A 17,351-nucleotide genomic window follows, 5' to 3' on the forward strand; every position below is an offset into this window, starting at 1 on the left:
TACCTTGATTGACAGTGGAAGGAATTACATGTGAAATTCCTTGAATAAAAATTTATTGACTTTAAATAATTTTGCCTAATGCCATAAATAAAAAAAATTCTTTAGACTGTCAAAAAAAAAAAAAAAAAGGAGTGGGGGAAAAGGAAGAAGAGGAAAATAATGATAACTAACATTTATGGAATACTTACATGCCAGGCACCAAGCTAAATACTTTACATGAATCTCAATCTTTCCAACAAGTCCCCAAGGCAGATTCTATTATTATTCTTATTTTAAGAAAGCTTAAAAGAGTGACAAATCCAGCATTTCAGAAATCACAAAATCTGACTTCAGATTTAACTTGATCATCTCCTGCAACATACCTACCGCGTTTCCCCGAAAATAACACCTACCCATAAAATAAACCCTAGCAGGATTTCTAAGCATTTGCGCAAAATAAGTCCTACCCCGAAAAGAAGACCTAGTGATGGGCATGGCTACGCAGCATATCTGCACAACCCATGCATTTTGTTGTGGAGCAGTAGAGAAGACAAGCAGTCCTTCTCATCTGCCCCATGAGTGCTCTATTGCTCGACATGAGAGATTGGGGCCGATGGTTCTACAGGAAATAGAGTTGTAAGAAATTCAGGATGAAATTTGGGGTTTGGAGAGCTATGATGATGCTCCAGAACAAGACTACTTAACTATATTTGAATAAATGTAGATTGTTGTACCGTACTTAAAAAAAAAACACATCCCCCGAAAATAAGCCCTAGAGTGTCTTCTTGAGAAAAAATAAGCATAAGACCCTATCTTATTTTCAGGGAAACACGGTAGCTAACACTCTCCTACTTATTTTCAAAGTCCAAATTTAAGATTATCTCATATAAAGCCTATTCTGAGACCGGGCGCGGTGGCTCACGCCTGTAATTCTAGCACTCTGGGAGGCCAGGGCGGGTGGATAGCTCGAGGTCAGAAGTTTGAAACCAGCCTGGGCAAGAGCAAGACCCGTCTCTACTATAAATAGAAAGAAATTGGCCAGGCGGAGTGGCTCATTCCTGTAATCCTAGCACTCTGGGAGGCCGAGGTGGGCGGACTGCTCCAGGTCAGTTCGAAACCAGCCTAAGCAAGAGCGAGACCCCGTCTCTACTATAAATAGAAAGAAATAGATTGGCCAACTAATACATATAGAAAAAATTAGCCGGGCACGGTGGCACATGCCTGTAGTCCCAGCTACTTGGGAGGCTGAGGCAGGAGAATCGCTTGAGCCCAGGAATCTGAGGTTGCTGTGAGCTAGGCTGACGCCACGGCACTCACTCTAGCCTGTGCAACAGAGTGAGACTCTGTCTCAAAAAAAAAAAAAAAGAAAGAAAAAATTAATTGGCCAACTAATATATACAGAAAAAATTAGCCGGACACGGTGGCACATGCCTGTAGTCCCAGTTACTCCGGAGGCTGAGGCAGTGGGATTGCTTGAACCCAGGAGTTTGAGATTGCCGTGAGCTAGGCTGATGCCACGGCACTCACTCTAACCCTGGGCAACAAAGTGAGACTCTGTCTCAAAAAAAAATAACAAATAAAGCCTATTCTGACTTCCACAGGCATATGTAAAATCTTTTTCTTTATTCTTCCACTGTCATCTATAACACTTCCATTTGTAGCCATAAGCTAACTGTTTTGACCCTGTTTCGAAAATTATCTCCCTATAATATAGGAAACTCCTTGAGGGCAAAGACCATTTCCCATTGATCCTTATATAACCACTAGTTATATAAGTTTAGTATATACTTAAGTTCTCAAATATGTGTTCAAGAAAATATAAGATAAAAGATTATCTCATATAAATCCTATTCTGAGGCCGGCACAGTAGCTCATGCCTATAATCCTAGCACTCTGGGAGGCGGAGGCGGGTGGATCACTAGAGGTCAGAAGTTTGAAACCAGCCTGAGCAAGAGCGAGACCCCATCTCTACTATAAATAGAAAGAAATTAATTAGCCAACTAATATATATAGAAAAAATTAGCCGGGCATGGTGGTGCATGCCTGTAGTCCCATCTACTCAGGAGGCTGAGGCAGGAGGATTGCTTGAGCCCAGGAGTTTGAGGTTGCTGTGAGCTAGGCTGATGCCACGGCACTGTCTCCAAAAAAAAAAAAAATTCACAATATGTTAGTGATTTTCAAACAACTTTGATGAGGAGTAGAGTTAATAACAGTGTATTGTATTCAGGATTTTTGCTAAATGAGTAGATTATATCTTACCATGGGAGTGGGGGAGGGGAGAGGTGGATAACAATGTGAGATAATGAATAAGTTGATTTTTCCACAATGGTAACCATTTTATTATATATGTCTCTTAAACAACATGTTGTGTATCTTAAATATACACAATTGTAAATAAAAATAAATTAAAAAGAAACAATTTTGAAGTTACAGAAACATCCTTTAAAACTCTCACATAAACCCATTAATACACAAAAATATTAACCTGCAGCCATAGAAAGAGTCAAGGATCCTACTGTTGCAGCAATTTCACTGCTCCTAGTTCTCATGGCAACCTCGAACTCCAAGTAACTCATACAACGCATGAGGTAATTCTGTATAACCTTGGAAGGTTATGTGTACATTTTAAGTCTTTTAATTCAAAGAAATTGGTGAGATTTCAGAAGGAACTGAAAGATACTTTTCTTTATGAAAGTATGACAGTTGAAAAGGGCACAAGGCCTCAGGAGTCCTTCATGTTCCACCTAGTACTCATTACTTCCTACTCATTACTTCCCCTTCTCCTTTCAGTGTCTCAACGTGCCTGATACCTTCACCCTCCCTCTAACCCCATCCTTTCACAGCCCAACAACTACTCCTCCTTTTGGATCTAACAGAAAAATGACAAAGATATGACCACATTTTGGTCCTGGGTCTCCTCTCTGGCTTTAAATTTGCACCACAGTGTATCATCTGACATAAGGTTTGTATGTTCACAGGTGGTGGAAAGAATCTACCCTATTAGCAAAGCTGATATTAATCCATTATTGTACCTCTTTAGATAGTATCATAATTTGCTGTTTACATAACATTCAATTCCTTACAACTTTAAAATAGTGAAAAATGCTAGTTTTGTTAATTTTTTTTAAAAAATATGAGATGGAGTCTCATTATGTTGCCCAGGCTGGTCTCAAAGTCCTGGGCTCAAGGGATCCTCCCCTTCCTTAGAAGCTTCCTGAGTGGCTGGGATTACTAGTGTATGCCGCTACTTTTAGCCTAAGGAATACTAGTTTTAGCACAAAAACTTGTCAAGATTCAAATATTTATATTTTATCTTTAATTTTTTTTTTTTTTAAAGACAGAGTCTTGCTTTGTTGCCCAGGCTAGAGTGAGTGCCATGGCGTCAGCCTAGCTCACAGCAACCTCAAACACCTGGGCTCAAGCGATCCTGCTGCCTCAGCCTCCCAAGTAGCTCGGACTACAGGCATGTGCCACCATGCCCAGCTAATTTTTTCTATATATATTAGTTGGCCAATTAATTTCTTTCTATTTATAGTAGAGACGGGGTCTCGCTCTTGCTCAGGTTGGTTTTGAACTCCTAAGCTCAAATGATCTGCCTGCCTTGGCCTCCCAGAGAGCTAGGATTACAGGCTTGAGCCACTGCGTCCACCTATCTTTGTTTAATTGACTAATATAATTGTGCATATTTATGGAGTACAATGTAATGTTTTGATCTATGCATGTATTATAGAAAGATTTCAATCAAGCTAATAAACATATCACCCTACCAACCCAATTTTTTTTGTTGTGAGAAAATTAAAAACTCATTTTAGCCATTTTGAAATGTACAACATACTACCAATCAACTGGTCATTGTGCAGTGCCAACAGATCACTAAAACATCTCCAAAGGAAGCAAAATTGGTATATCAAGGAGAGATTATCTGTACTCCCATGTTTTAGCATTCTTCACAATAGCTAAGATTTGGAAGCAACCTAAGTGTCCATCAACAGATGAATAGATAAAGAGAATATGGTATCTATACACAATGGAATATGCTATGCAGCCTTAAAAAGAAGGCAATTCTGCCACTTTGACAACATAGATGGAACTAAAGAACATTACGGTAAGTGAAATAAGCCAGGCACAGAAAAATAAATACTTGATGATCTCACTTCTATGTGGAATCTAAAAATGTTGATCTCATAGAAACAGAGAATACAAATGTGGTTACCAGAGGCTGGAGTGGAGGAGGAAAGGGGAAAAGATGATGTTGATCAAAGAATACAAAGTTTCACTTAGGCTGGAGTAATACATTTTATTTATTTTTGTTGTTTTTTTTTTCCTCTTTTTAAATATTTTCTTCTTTCTTTTTTTAATGACTGCCATGTGAGTTGTAGCATTTTAGTAATTTAAATTTTACTCTTTAGAAATTTCAAGGAAATATTAGTCCTGAATTTTAAAAACCCTGAAATAGATACTTTAATTCCCTAATTAACATAAGATATTAAATACCTCATTCAACTTAAATACAAACCTGTATGGGTGGAATATCTGGCAGCGATGGAAGGTTTTCTGGATTGGTAACTGAGGGGATTAGCTCTATTGCTGTAACAGATGGGCTGGTGGGACCTCGGTTTGCATTTGCCATAGTTGCCGTAGTAGGGCTCGTTGGGTTGATTGTGGTATTGTGTACCGATACAACAGGAAAGGGTCCAGCATGCCCTGGGTTTGAGTGCTAATAAGAAAGAAGACATTATCATTACTTGATCTGCCAGAATATTAGAATATGAACTATACCTTTACAACAATTTTTAGTTTAGGAAGGATATATGAGTGTTGGATATTTGTGGGCCCTCTCAAGTTTATTCAGGAGAAGAGTTCAAACTTAGCCTTTTCATTTTTCTGTTTAGTTTTGTGTAGTATCTAGGAAAAACAGACTTGCCAATAATTTTCAACCTGTCAACCAGGTGATATGATATTATTTCAGAACCAAGAGGTATATAATGGATGATCTGAAAGTTTTCAAACAGAAGGCCAAGAAAGCTACTGTTCTGTTTACATTCCTTATTTCTTTTTTTGTTTTTTTTTCTTTTTGAGACAGAGTCTCACTCTGTTGCCCGGGCTAGAATGCTATGGCGTCAGCCTAGTTCACAACAACCTCAACTCCTGGGCTCAAGCGATCCTACTACCTCAGCCTCCCTAGTAGCTGGTACTACATACAGGCATGCACCGCCATGCCTGGCTATTTTTTTCTATATATTTTTAGTTGACCAGTTAATTTCTTTCTATTTTCAGTAGAGATGGGGTCTCGCTCTTGCTCAGGCTGGTTTCGAACTTCCGACCTTGAGCGATCCTCCGCCTCAGCCTGAGTGCTAGGATTACAGGTGTGAGCCACCACACCTGGCCTAGTCTTATTTCTTTTTTAGAGATAAGGTCTTACTCTGTCATCTAGGCTGGAGCATAGTGGCATGATCATAGTTCACTGCAGCCTATAACTCCTGGGCTCAAGCAATCATCCCTCCTCAGACTCCTGAGTAGCTAGGACTTCATTCAGGTATGCATCACCACGCCTGGCTAATTTTTTATTTTTTTAGAGATGAAGTCTCGCTATGTTGCCCAAACTGGCCTAGAGCTCCTGGCCTCAAGCAATCATTCCACCTTAGTCTTTCAAGTTGATGGGATTATAGGTGAGAAAGCAGCTTGATATGGTAGAAAAAACAATGAATTCACAGAAAGGAAATAAGACATCAATTCTCACTGTAATACTGTTTGACCTTGGGCAAATCACATAATCTCCACAATTTAGAAATTTGGATAATGATCCCTCACTTGTTTCACTGTGATGGCTGTTATAAGAATCATTTAAGATAATACAGATGAAAATCTTTGGGAAACAAATTACTATACACATATAAGTAACTCATTTGAAATATTTGAAAACTAAAAATGCGGCCAGGCACAGTGGCTAATGCCTGCAATCCTAGCACTCTGGGAGGCTGATGTGGGCGGATTGCTTGAGGTCAGGAGTTTGAAACCAGCCTGAGCAAGAGCAAGACTCTGTCTCTACTATAAATAGAAAGAAATTAACTGGGCAACTAATATATATATATATATAAAAAAAATTAGCCGGGCATGGTGGCGCATGCCTGTAGTCCCAGCTACTTGGGAGGCTGAGGAAATAGGATCACTTGAGCTCAGAAGCTTGAGGTTGCTGTGAGCTAGGCTAACACCCCAGCACTTACTCCAGCCTGGGCAACAGAGTGAGACTGTTTCAAAAAAATAAATGAATAAAATAAAATAAATAAAGACTAAAAATGCTAATAATGTTCAGTGATTTATGTAAGAGTAACCTTAAAGTCTAAGGAAAATGTTTTGAGATGGCTAGTTAGTCTGATTCTGCAGCTTCTATAGTCTTTGAAATGGTGTACCTGGCCCCTGGTAATATTTGAAGGCTTTCCATGAACAAAGGGGTACATGGCTGTGTGAACAGTTTTAATGAAATTAATGTTCAGATTCCCAACCTCCGTATGTATTTTCTTAAAAAAAAAATCCTATTTGCCTAAGAATTGCCATGCTATGCATGGTCTCCTTTTCCACTTTTGCAACTGCCCTTCTTCACTTTGACAGAAGGACAGCATACTTCTGACTCATTCCTAATCTTATTCTAGGCATGTTGCCACATGATGGAAAACAAAAACAAAACCTATACAGATAATCAAAGGTATACTTGAAAACAATGGCACAGGGTGTTGAAAGTGATTGCCTCTAAAACCTGGGAAATAAATCTTCAAATGAGTTTCAATATTTGATGATCAACAAAAAAAAAGACCTGGGAACCTGTCACAGATAAAAGGTTTTTAAATAGTTGAGATTCAGCTTAAAATCTAAAAAAAGTTAAAAGAACTGAAAAATATTACTATAATAAAATTATTTTAATTCCCAAATACATAATTTTGTGAACTAGTTTCCTGAGCATCACATGAAAACAAAAACCAAAAAACAAGTAATAAAAATCATTGTTGAATTCTGACTTATTTTAACAATAAGTATGAGCATATAAACATACACAACTAAAACTGAGGGGATAAAAAGTCTCCATGTAGCTCAAAAAAAATGTATATACAAAAAGAATTTCGGCCGGGCGCTGTGGCTCACGCCTGTAATCCTAGCTCTTGGGAGGCCGAGGCGGGCGGATTGCTCGAGGTCAGGAGTTCAAAACCAGCCTGAGCAAGAGCGAGACCCCGTCTCTACTATAAATAGAAAGAAATTAATTGGCCAACTGATATATATATATATAAAAAATTAGCCGGGCATGGTGGCGCATGCCTGTAGTCCCAGCTACTCGGGAGGCTGAGGCAGAAGGATCACTCAAGCCCAGGAGTTTGAGGTTGCTGTGAGCTAGGCTGACGCCACGGCACTCACTCTAGCCTGGACAACAAAGCGAGACTCTGTCTCAAAAAAAAAAAAAAAAAAAAAAAAAAAAAAAAAAAAAGAATTTCATTTTATGTTTTCTAATATTCTAAATCGTGTATATACATATACTGTTTCAACAATTGTGGAGAAATAATGTAATGACAATTTGGTCCACAGAAAAGGTTTTAAAACTTAATGGACTTACTGGGAGTTTACAAAGAATTTTTTTATTAAAATGAACATTTCCAGGCCGGGCGCGGTGGCTCACGCCTGTAATCCTAGCTCTCTGGGAGGCCGAGGCGGGCGGATTGCTTGAGGTCAGGAGTTCGAAACCAGCCTGAGCAAGAGCGAGACCCCGTCTCTACTATAAATAGAAAGAAACTAATTGGCCAACTAATATATATAGAAAAAATTAGCCGGGCATTGTGGCACATGCCTGTAGTCCCAACTACTTGGGAGGCTGAGGCAGGAGGATCGCTTGAGCCCAGGAGTTTGAGGTTGCTGTGAGCTAGGCTGACGCCACGGCACTCACTCTAGCCTAGGCAACAAAGCAAGACTCTGTCTCAAAAAAAAAAAAAAAAAATGAACATTTCCTGCAGAAAATTATAATAGGCTAATCTATGCCGATCATGCAAAAAACATACCATATTAAGCTAAAACACTGTAGGTGAAGTAGAAGCTAAATTCAAGTCCAAGGAGAGCTTCTTAATAATATTTATTGTATTTGGGATTCTAGTGGATTGATTTTAAAAAATGATGTAAAGGTTTTTGTTTTCTTTTTACTTTGTAGTATCAATATTTATAATATACTAGAAAGTATATCTTTTTCAAGTATTAATATTTAAACTTATACTGGAAATTTTAAACAAAACCCTTCAAATGTGAGGGGATGCATATTTTTCAAAAGTCTTTCTGGAGGCACTTAGACCAAAAAGCTGAAGGACTACTGCTCTAAGACAGTGTTCCTCCAACTTCACTGTGCAGACTGACCTGAAAGACTTAGTAAAAGTTTACATATCATTGCATGCTACCCTCCTAGGAATTCTGATTCAGTGGTTATGGCTCAAAATCTGTTCTGACAAGGTCCCCCACCCTACCCAAGCTGACTGGTGATTCTGATGGCCTTTAATGCGTGCTTTGAGAAACACCACTCTTGAAGCTAAAAAAATTGACCTCTATTATTTTATAACTAGAAATCCTATGAAAAAGTAGTCTCATTTTATAACCATTATCTCCTACAACAATTATAATCTATCTATTCAAGCAAAGATTATAAAACATGTCTCTAAATACACATTTTTAAGATTAAGCACATCTGTATCCTAAAAGGAATAATACTTGATTGGAGAAAAGAAAAAGGGAAAACAAATACATACAATTAGCTCTATTACTTTCAAAGTCCCTTTTATATGTTAGGATCAAAAAGTCACGTTAAAAGAGCAGAGGAACAATTTCAGGAAACTAAAGTTCTAATTTTTATTTTATCATTACCTCCTGTGGTTCGTTTTTCACATCTGTAAATTGAATAGGTTGGACTACATCAAGATTTCTTAACCCACAGCATATGGGGTTAAAAGAGATCCAAGAAGCTCTTACAAATCAAATACAAAATTTCATATGTATGTATATTTTTCTGGGACAAGAAAATACATAGCATTAATCAAATTCTCAAACATATCAACTACACACCCCCGAAAACTGAATAAGAAAATGATGTCTTTTAGTTTTAAAATGGTATGATTCTTACAAATGTAACTCTAGGCATACTTGTCTTTGGAGGTGTGGCTGCATCATGGAATACTGAGGGCCGCTGTGCCTGGGTATCCCTGGTATTCTGGCAGCATTCTGAGCCAGTCTCATTTGATGGGCTTGAAAAGCTCCACAGTTCATGTTGCCTCTTTGCATTGTTTGCACACTGATCAATCGTGGAGGCTACAAAAAGTAGAAATTGATATTTGTGTAATAATCATTAATAAATTTGCCTTTCAATTATAAAATGTTACAATAAAAATAATTCAGCCAGGATAAAAGAGTCTAATAAAAAAAGCATAAATAATTCTTCTCGTCTCTAGCCTCAATCCCCAATCTGGTATAGAAGGATGAGAACTTCTGTACTACCAGAGTACTAATGAGTTAAATTTTTTTCCCAAGGTAAGTTATTTACTTACTCCCTTTCTTCCCACCTCACCCACATCCCCAACAGAACCAGAGCAAATATTTAAATTCTGACCTCTGAGCTCTACTCAAAGTCCTGCTAGTAACTTTGAAATGTGTAACTCACCTATATAGGAAAAAGTATAATCTTGAGGTCTTCGTAATTTGTATTAATAATGTAGTAACACAATACTCACCTGTTGCTGTAACATTTGAGGTGCTGCTTGTCTAGGATGCTGCTGTGTTGTCGTTGTTGTTGTTGGTACAGGTGCTGGTGGTTGCTGCATCCTCATCTGTTGTAACTGCTGATGTTTCTGTGCATATACTTGTTGTTGCATGTGCTGGAGCCGAAGTTGTGCTAAATTAATCTGTCCAGGGGTTTTACTAATGTGGTTTGTCCCTGGAGGAACTTGCCCAACTACAACATTAGGAGTATAACCAGGAGCTGGTTTACTCTCTATTACTAGATTACCTGAAGGATTTAAAAAATAAGAATTTTTATATAATCAACTAATCATCTACTTTACAGATTAATCACTATCTTTTCCTCCTTCTTCTGACAACCATCAGCAACTCAAAGCTTCCTATAGTTCAGCAGGAATTGGAACCATGTTTAAAGATGGTGAGGATCAGAAATATAAAGCTGAATAAATGACTTTTAATTATGTAAAATAATATAATACCTGCCCTTATTCTTTATTTACACAGATGTACAGAAAATTAGAGATGAAAGAGATAGCATTAGAGGAGGCCCATCTAGTCAGTCTAAATCAATTCTCCCATGACAAGATTCCAGGATACAAGATTGCTAGCACTATCTAAGGATACCCTAATCATGTAAAAGAAAAAAAAAAAGAAAAAAAAAATAAAGAAAAAAAAAAAAAAAAAAGATTGCTAGCACTGATTCCATCTGTCTTTGAATTACCAAAATGTGCAGAGCACAGTACTACATTGCTACAAAATTGTCTTCTGTGGCAACATGGAATGCTTCAAACACTTATGTCCTCAGAAGTCACAATTTTCCTTCTTTTTCACAGAGCCATTGCTTTCTAGAGATAGAGGGCAAGTTTTAGAAAGATGTGATTTAAGGCGAAGGTTGGCAGGCTTTTCCTGTAATGGGCCAAATCTTATATATTTTAAGCTTGCCAGGCCACATAAGATCTGTCTCACAGTCTTTGCACAGCGACCCTTCAGTACCCTGTGAACACGGCGCTGCGAGCGGTGCGGAGCGTGCAGGCTGTGTTCTGCAGCCTGCGCTCAGGCTCTCGACTGCAGCGTCCTGCCCGCCGCAGCCTTGGTGGCAGGGTGCAGGACGCTGCATACAGGACCCACTCTACTCTCAGTGTGTAAATTTACAAAGAAACATGAATGGGTAACAACAGAAAATGGTGTTGGAACAGTGGGAATCAGCAATTCTGCACAGGAAGCTTTGGGAGATGCTATTTACTGTAGTCTGCCTGAAGTTGGGACAAAAGTAAACAAACAAGAGGAGTCTGGTGCTTTGGAAAGTGTGAAAGCTGCTAGTGAACTCTATTCTCCTTTATCAGGAAAAGTAACTGAAATTAATGGAGCTCTGGCAGAAAACTCTGGACTTGTTACGAAGATGGTTGGCTGATCAAGATGACACTGAGTAATCCTTCAGAACTAGATGAACTAATGAGTGAAGAAGCATATGAGAAATACATAAAATCTATTGAGGAGTGAAAATGGAACCCCTAAATAAACTAGTGTGAAATAATCCAGCATAGTTGTCTTAAATTAGTGGTGAAAAGACGACTTAAAATAACTACTCTCAACACTGCTAATGAAAGAAAATACTCCTTAACTTTCTAATGATTGTGGATAAACAAAATATGCATCTTTTTCACAATACTCTATGATTTTTAGACTAGGCTCTAGTATTCAGAATTCATCAAATTATCCATGGTAGAAAACTAGTTATAAAAATTATGTAATTCAAGGGTAGCACTGTTATCTTAAGCCTTATATAATACTGTAACTTGCTTACATCCATACCAGGATTTGGGCTGAAATACTTAATGGTCTTTCTATTGGAAATAACCGGGGGTGTTGTTTTTTTGAATAAAATATTCAACTTCTTCATTAAAAAAAAGAAAGAAAAAGAAACCATTAAACCATTCTTAGCTAACATGACACAAAAAATAGGTTATTGATGCCAGATCTAAGGCTACAGCCAAATTTGAATATAATTTGTCCTTTTATGCAAAGATTACTTTTTAAAGAAAAGAAAACAGAAGGTCATCCAGCTTTTTCTCTTATAACTCCCAATGTTTAGGACTTGACCATTATGAATGTGAGTTTACTCAATCTGTAGATAGCTCTAATTGTTGAGGGAGGGTGTGTGTGTGTGTGTGTGTGTGTGTTTTAATTGAGCTATCTGACCATCTCTCTGTGGAGTAACAAAAGCAAAGTCCACTTCCCCATGAAAAGAGCTACCCTTATCTTTCAAACATTTCTCAGGACATGATTATCAAACACATCAGTATCTTGGGGGTCCTCCGCTAATGCATAATTAAACTACCAAGCATCTAAAACATTATCCCAGAGAATGAAGAACAATTTGCTAAGATTTCAATATGCAATAGTCAATATCAATTTTAAAAGATGGGGGAGGAGTCTAGAAATGATACACATTAGAAAACACTATTCAGAGTAGACTCAACATTCTTAAAATGTAATGACACAGCAATATAAAACCATAGCTACAGTGAGTCTCCAATAAAATATTTTCCAAGTAGTTTACATTTTATTTTATTTTTTTTTATCTGCAATCTGTGTTTTAAATAGTTTACATTTTAAAGTTAAAAACTTTATCTAAAATTTGCTCTAGATGTTTTCTCCTAACTCAGTGTTTCAAGTTATATTCATAAAACTAATTATTTCTCACCTAAATTGACTACATTCTTAGCCCAGAAGGTAGGATCACAATGGAAACGTATTGCTCCATTAGCAGCAGGGACTGGATCACATCGTGCTTTCAAAATATGACGCAACTGAAAAGTGATCTTAAAGGGAAAAAAATTCACATTAGTCTTAAATATTTAAAAAACATACAAGATAAAGACTTTTCAAAAGTTCATGCAGTTCCAGTGTTAGTCTCAGATGAGATAGTGTCAATGTTTACATTAACAATCAAATCAAATGCATATGCTTGAATGTCTGCCATTTCTGGTAATAAATTACATTAAGGCACTAGGCATCATCAAAAAAGCACATACTAGTATGACTATTTATATGAAATTCTAGAAAATGCCTAGCACTCTGGGAAGCCAAGGCAGGCAGATTGCTCAAGTTCAGGAGTTCAAAATCAGCCTGAGCAAGAGCAAGACCCTGTCTCTACTAAAAATAGAAAGAAATTAATTGGCCAACTAAAAATATATAGAAAAAATTAGCTGGGCATGGTGGCTCATGCCTGTAGTCCTGGCTGCTTGGGAGGCTGAGGCTGAAGGATTGCCTGAGCCCAGGAGTTTGAGGTTGCTGTGAGCTAGGCTGATGCAACGGCACTGTAGCCCAGGCAACAGAGACTCTGTCTCCAAAAGGAAAAGGAAAGAAATCAAATTACTAGTTGCCAAAGACTAGGGGTAATAGGAACAAGGAAACTTTTGAAGTATGATGGAAATTTTCTATTCTTTTTTTTTTTTTTGAGACAGAGTCTCGCTTTGTTGCCCAGGCTAGAGTGAGTGCCATGGTGTCAGCCTAGCTCACAGCAACCTCAAACTCCTGGCTCAAGCAATCCTCCTGCCTCAGCCTCCCAAGTAGCTGGGACTACAGGCATTCGCCACCATGCCCGGCTAATTTTTTGTATATATATTAGTTGGCCAATTAATTTCTTTCTATTTATAGTAGAGACGGGGTCTCGCTCTTGCTCAGGCTGGTTTCGAACTCCTGACCTCGAGCAATCCGCCCGCCTCGGCCTCCCAGAGAGCTAGGATTACAGGCGTGAGCCACCGCGCCCGGGCGAAATTTTCTATTCTTGATGTGGTGGTGGTTACATTTGCCAAAATTCAAATTTAGACTTGAAACACCTACAGTTGACTCAATATAAAAATGTTTTAAGATCCATTAAAGAAAAAGATATTATGTGTCTTACCAGTCGCTTGCTGTATAGTAGTGCAGTGCTGCTACCACTTGCAATTGCCCAGTTTGTAAAGTTCATAACATGCTTCACCTGTCGGGAAAGACCCGTGATATCATTCTGCTGCTGTAGTAACTTCATCTGCCTTTCTTTTGTAACATTCTGAAAGAGAACAAGAGCTTCACTGAAGAATTCTATATGAAAAAATAATCAACCCCAAATTTCTATTGCAAATGGACACAATATCTTTTATTTCCTTTAAAAATAAGATAAATGAAGAAGCTCATGTTATTTAGTGAGCCTATGATTAATCAAAGAAAAAGTCACTAACAGAAATGGGACTAAAACTTAGCTCTCTAAGCTAAAAAGGATATTCTACATGTAGAAATTTATGTTAGTTAATACATCTCTTTTCTTTCAGCACATAATATGAAGTTTTATTAGGTTAATCCAAGATACAGAGTTTATGGCATAATGAGGTAACTTTTAGAAATTATACATAATCTTAGCTCACCATAAAGGCCAAAGAAAATTTTTTGTCACCAGTGCCACCTCCTGGTATGGCATGAGACTGAAATTAAAATCTCTTTGCTTATTAAATACCTAAGACAAAATGAAAAAGATAAATTCCAGAGCTCCAAGGGTAGAATTAGGGAAACTTGTGATATGACAAAAGTTCATAAAGGACAAAGAAGTGAGGACTGACCAAACTGGAAAAACCAATTCTAGAGAAATGCTGAAAAGGAAAAATTAACTGCTTTACAGGAACTAAAACCCCCTGGAGGGATGGGTAATGTCCTATGTACTTTAAAATTCAGTATATTAAACAACTTATCTACTTTCTTAATCACTTTCTCTCTCAGCTTGGTTTGCTGGACAATATTTTTCCTAAGGAAAGGAGCTGTTCATTTTATAATGTAAATTAATGGATAAAAGTATTCAACTGACAGAAGTTTGGTCTACTACTTCACTAGAAATCATTCCTTTTTATAAAACTTAGGAAAACCTCTTACAGAGTTTAGGAACATATTACATTAGAAAACATCTATTTTTAAAATTACTATCATGTTAGGAGTATGTGGCAGATTTATCATTAGGAATTTACATGCAACTTATCCTTGAGAGGCATCTTTAAATTCAGAAACTCTTGAAATGGTTTTAGAAATATTATTTTAGATTTATAGCTAAAATGTATTTACAGTAAGTTAAAATGTATCAAAAATAGTTATTGTTAAGTGCTATCCGTTCACATGGTCCTTTTGAGGAAAAAAACACTATTAGCATTAAATGCAACTGACTGGATGTAGAGTAAGAAAGGACTCCCAACTTTAATGATGTATGCGACTGAGAATACTTTTCATCTCACAATTAGGTTTCAATGGAAAGATGGATTTCAAAAGACAGAAATTCAGAGATAACATTCTGCAGACACAATTTCTTTCATTGGTATATATTATGCATCTAACATTTTTTAAAGAGTTCTATGGAGTAGAACAGAAAAAAAATCTATTACTGACAATTTGAGGTTAATAGAAGTTAAATAGTCAAATACTCATGTAGCTTATATTATTACTACTCAACAGAACAAAAAACATAACCCCCATATTGTCTGAGCCTACGTAAGAGCACAAAATTTTCAAACAGAAAATATATTTTTTCAAAATTTGGGCTCCTCAGAAAATTCACATTTGAATTTGCTAAGAACAAATCAACTGGGCAGTAGTCTTTGATTAAAAATTAATTTAGACTTCACAAACTAAAATCAGTAAATAGATTCTCATCTAGAAATTTTATTATATCTACATATTAATCTCAAAATATGCAAAACAAAGATCTAATATCACAAAATTATCAGTAAGTTTAAGGTTTATAAATTTCAAAATGAGCAGCATTTTCAGCAAGACTATGGAAATATTTTTAAAGTAAGGTGAAAACACAAATGACTCAAACAGAAGCCCCATATGCATTTATATGGGAAAGTTAAATTGAGGGTCCATCTTAGGAGGAGCTGGGGAAGAAATGTGGTGGGTCTGCTTTGCCTTCATTTACATCACATTTTAGTAATACTAACACTATCTCCTAATGTATAAGCTAAAATCAGTGTTATTGAATTGGCTGCAAAGTTAACTAATTGGAAAATGGGTCTCTCTTCAAATGAAAATGCAAAAAACCTTATTTTTTATTTCCATACCCCCCAACCCATCTAAAAGAGTTTTCAATAAACATTAAAAACAGCTGAAGAGCAAGAGAAGCAGTTTTTGTTTTATTTTGGCTTTGAACCATACCTCTAGCTGCTGTAAGAGAGATTTTCCTTTCTTATTAATTTCATTGATAAGGGTGAAAATGGCCACTTTAATTTCCTGTTCTACTCGTTTGTTAGTCTCATTTACTTCTTTTATCCTGAATAAGAGAAATGCATCATTAGGTTATCAACTTATCCTATGTCTCTGAATCATCAACTGTTACAGAAATTCATCCAACTGGGCACTTAACCGAGTAATTAAAATTAAAACTTTGTCAAAATGTACAACTTAAATTTCGGAAGACCTAACCACTCAACTTGGTCCAAACAAATTATGTATATAGACAAAGAATGAATTTAATCTTTGGTAATTTTAAATCAAGCTCATAAAGGCCAGTTTACTAAGCTATATGGGAATCTCCTTAAATCACTATGACATGAATGTGATATACAAACATCTAATAGCAGTGATTGCTGGCTAGCATCAAATCTGGCACACTGGTTCTGTTTAACCTTAATGCTTTCCAAGAACAATTTGCAAAAGACAATGTTGCAACCAATAATTATTATCTTTTGAAAGGGTAGGAGGTAAACTTACAAGCATTTATTTTCACTTATAACTTAGCCACTTTGAATAAGGGTTCTGATACATTCCTTTCATAACTTCCTGTCAAAAAAATACTCTCCTATTGTATACAGTAAAGGGCAGAAAACAATTTCAATCCATTTTTAAGAATAGCTATTAGATGTTTTAGAAATAAGTACCCACTGTGGTTATGAAAGTTTTGGTTGCAAATACGCACTGGCTGACAAAATAGGAAGTGGGAAATCCCACCAGTATAAATAGGTAAGATATCAACAACCAACAATAAGAGACAGCCTTCAATTTTTATACATTCTACTTGTACACCAACTATAACCCACACTTTGAGTCCCTAAAATGTCTTTCATTTGCCAGTTCAAATTTAGTAACTTTAATATACTCTGAGCAATAATGCAGTTTTTCCTCCTTTGTCTGTATATCACTGCTTGTTTGGGCACTTATTTGAAAATTTTACTGAATTCTGTCCTTACTTGTTAAAGTGAGTGAAAGACATTTTTTAAAAAAATAAAGGTACTAATCAGTAGCCATAAGAAATATAAGTCTCAAATGTAAAATGACTGAGCCAAAGGTGGGAATCAGTAAGCATGCTGAAAGCAGAGAATAGGTAATTAGCTTCAGTTAGACTCCTTTTGGACTTAAGCAGGTATACTATATGGTCAATTTTGAAGGAAGAAAGAATGTACACTAAAAAACATGGATTCCTTTGGTCCTAGGGTTGGCCAAAAAAAAAGGAGGGAGGAAAATACAGTGGAGATGGAGCATGGAAGAATGTGTCAAAAGGGAGAGTTATCATCAGAGATTTTGATACTGTTTTTTAAAGCTTCTTAGAGATGAAATCATTAGTCTCCCCAACACTTTGCAATCTGGTAACTGGTAAACCT

General features: G+C 36.8%; 1 protein-coding gene and 1 pseudogene across 2 annotated transcripts in view; one reads left to right on the top strand and one right to left on the bottom strand.

The window, feature by feature from the left end:
• TRIM33 (tripartite motif containing 33) overlaps positions 1-17,351 on the bottom strand; it is a 145,009-nt gene that overhangs the window by 32,405 nt on the left and 95,253 nt on the right. For both annotated transcript variants that reach the window (XM_012778413.2, XM_012778414.3), the window contains exons 6-11: positions 15,910-16,024; positions 13,640-13,786; positions 12,437-12,554; positions 9,726-10,000; positions 9,142-9,306; positions 4,496-4,696 (exon numbers count right to left, since the gene is read on the bottom strand). In XM_012778413.2, the coding sequence (XP_012633867.1) occupies positions 4,496-4,696; positions 9,142-9,306; positions 9,726-10,000; positions 12,437-12,554; positions 13,640-13,786; positions 15,910-16,024 (1,021 nt within the window). The remainder of the gene's footprint in view (positions 1-4,495; positions 4,697-9,141; positions 9,307-9,725; positions 10,001-12,436; positions 12,555-13,639; positions 13,787-15,909; positions 16,025-17,351) is intronic.
• LOC142861123 (glycine cleavage system H protein, mitochondrial pseudogene) lies at positions 10,138-11,247 on the top strand (annotated as a pseudogene).

Source organism: Microcebus murinus, chromosome 2, assembly GCF_040939455.1.
Source record: "Microcebus murinus isolate Inina chromosome 2, M.murinus_Inina_mat1.0, whole genome shotgun sequence".
In the NCBI taxonomy this organism is placed as follows: domain Eukaryota; kingdom Metazoa; phylum Chordata; class Mammalia; order Primates; family Cheirogaleidae; genus Microcebus; species Microcebus murinus.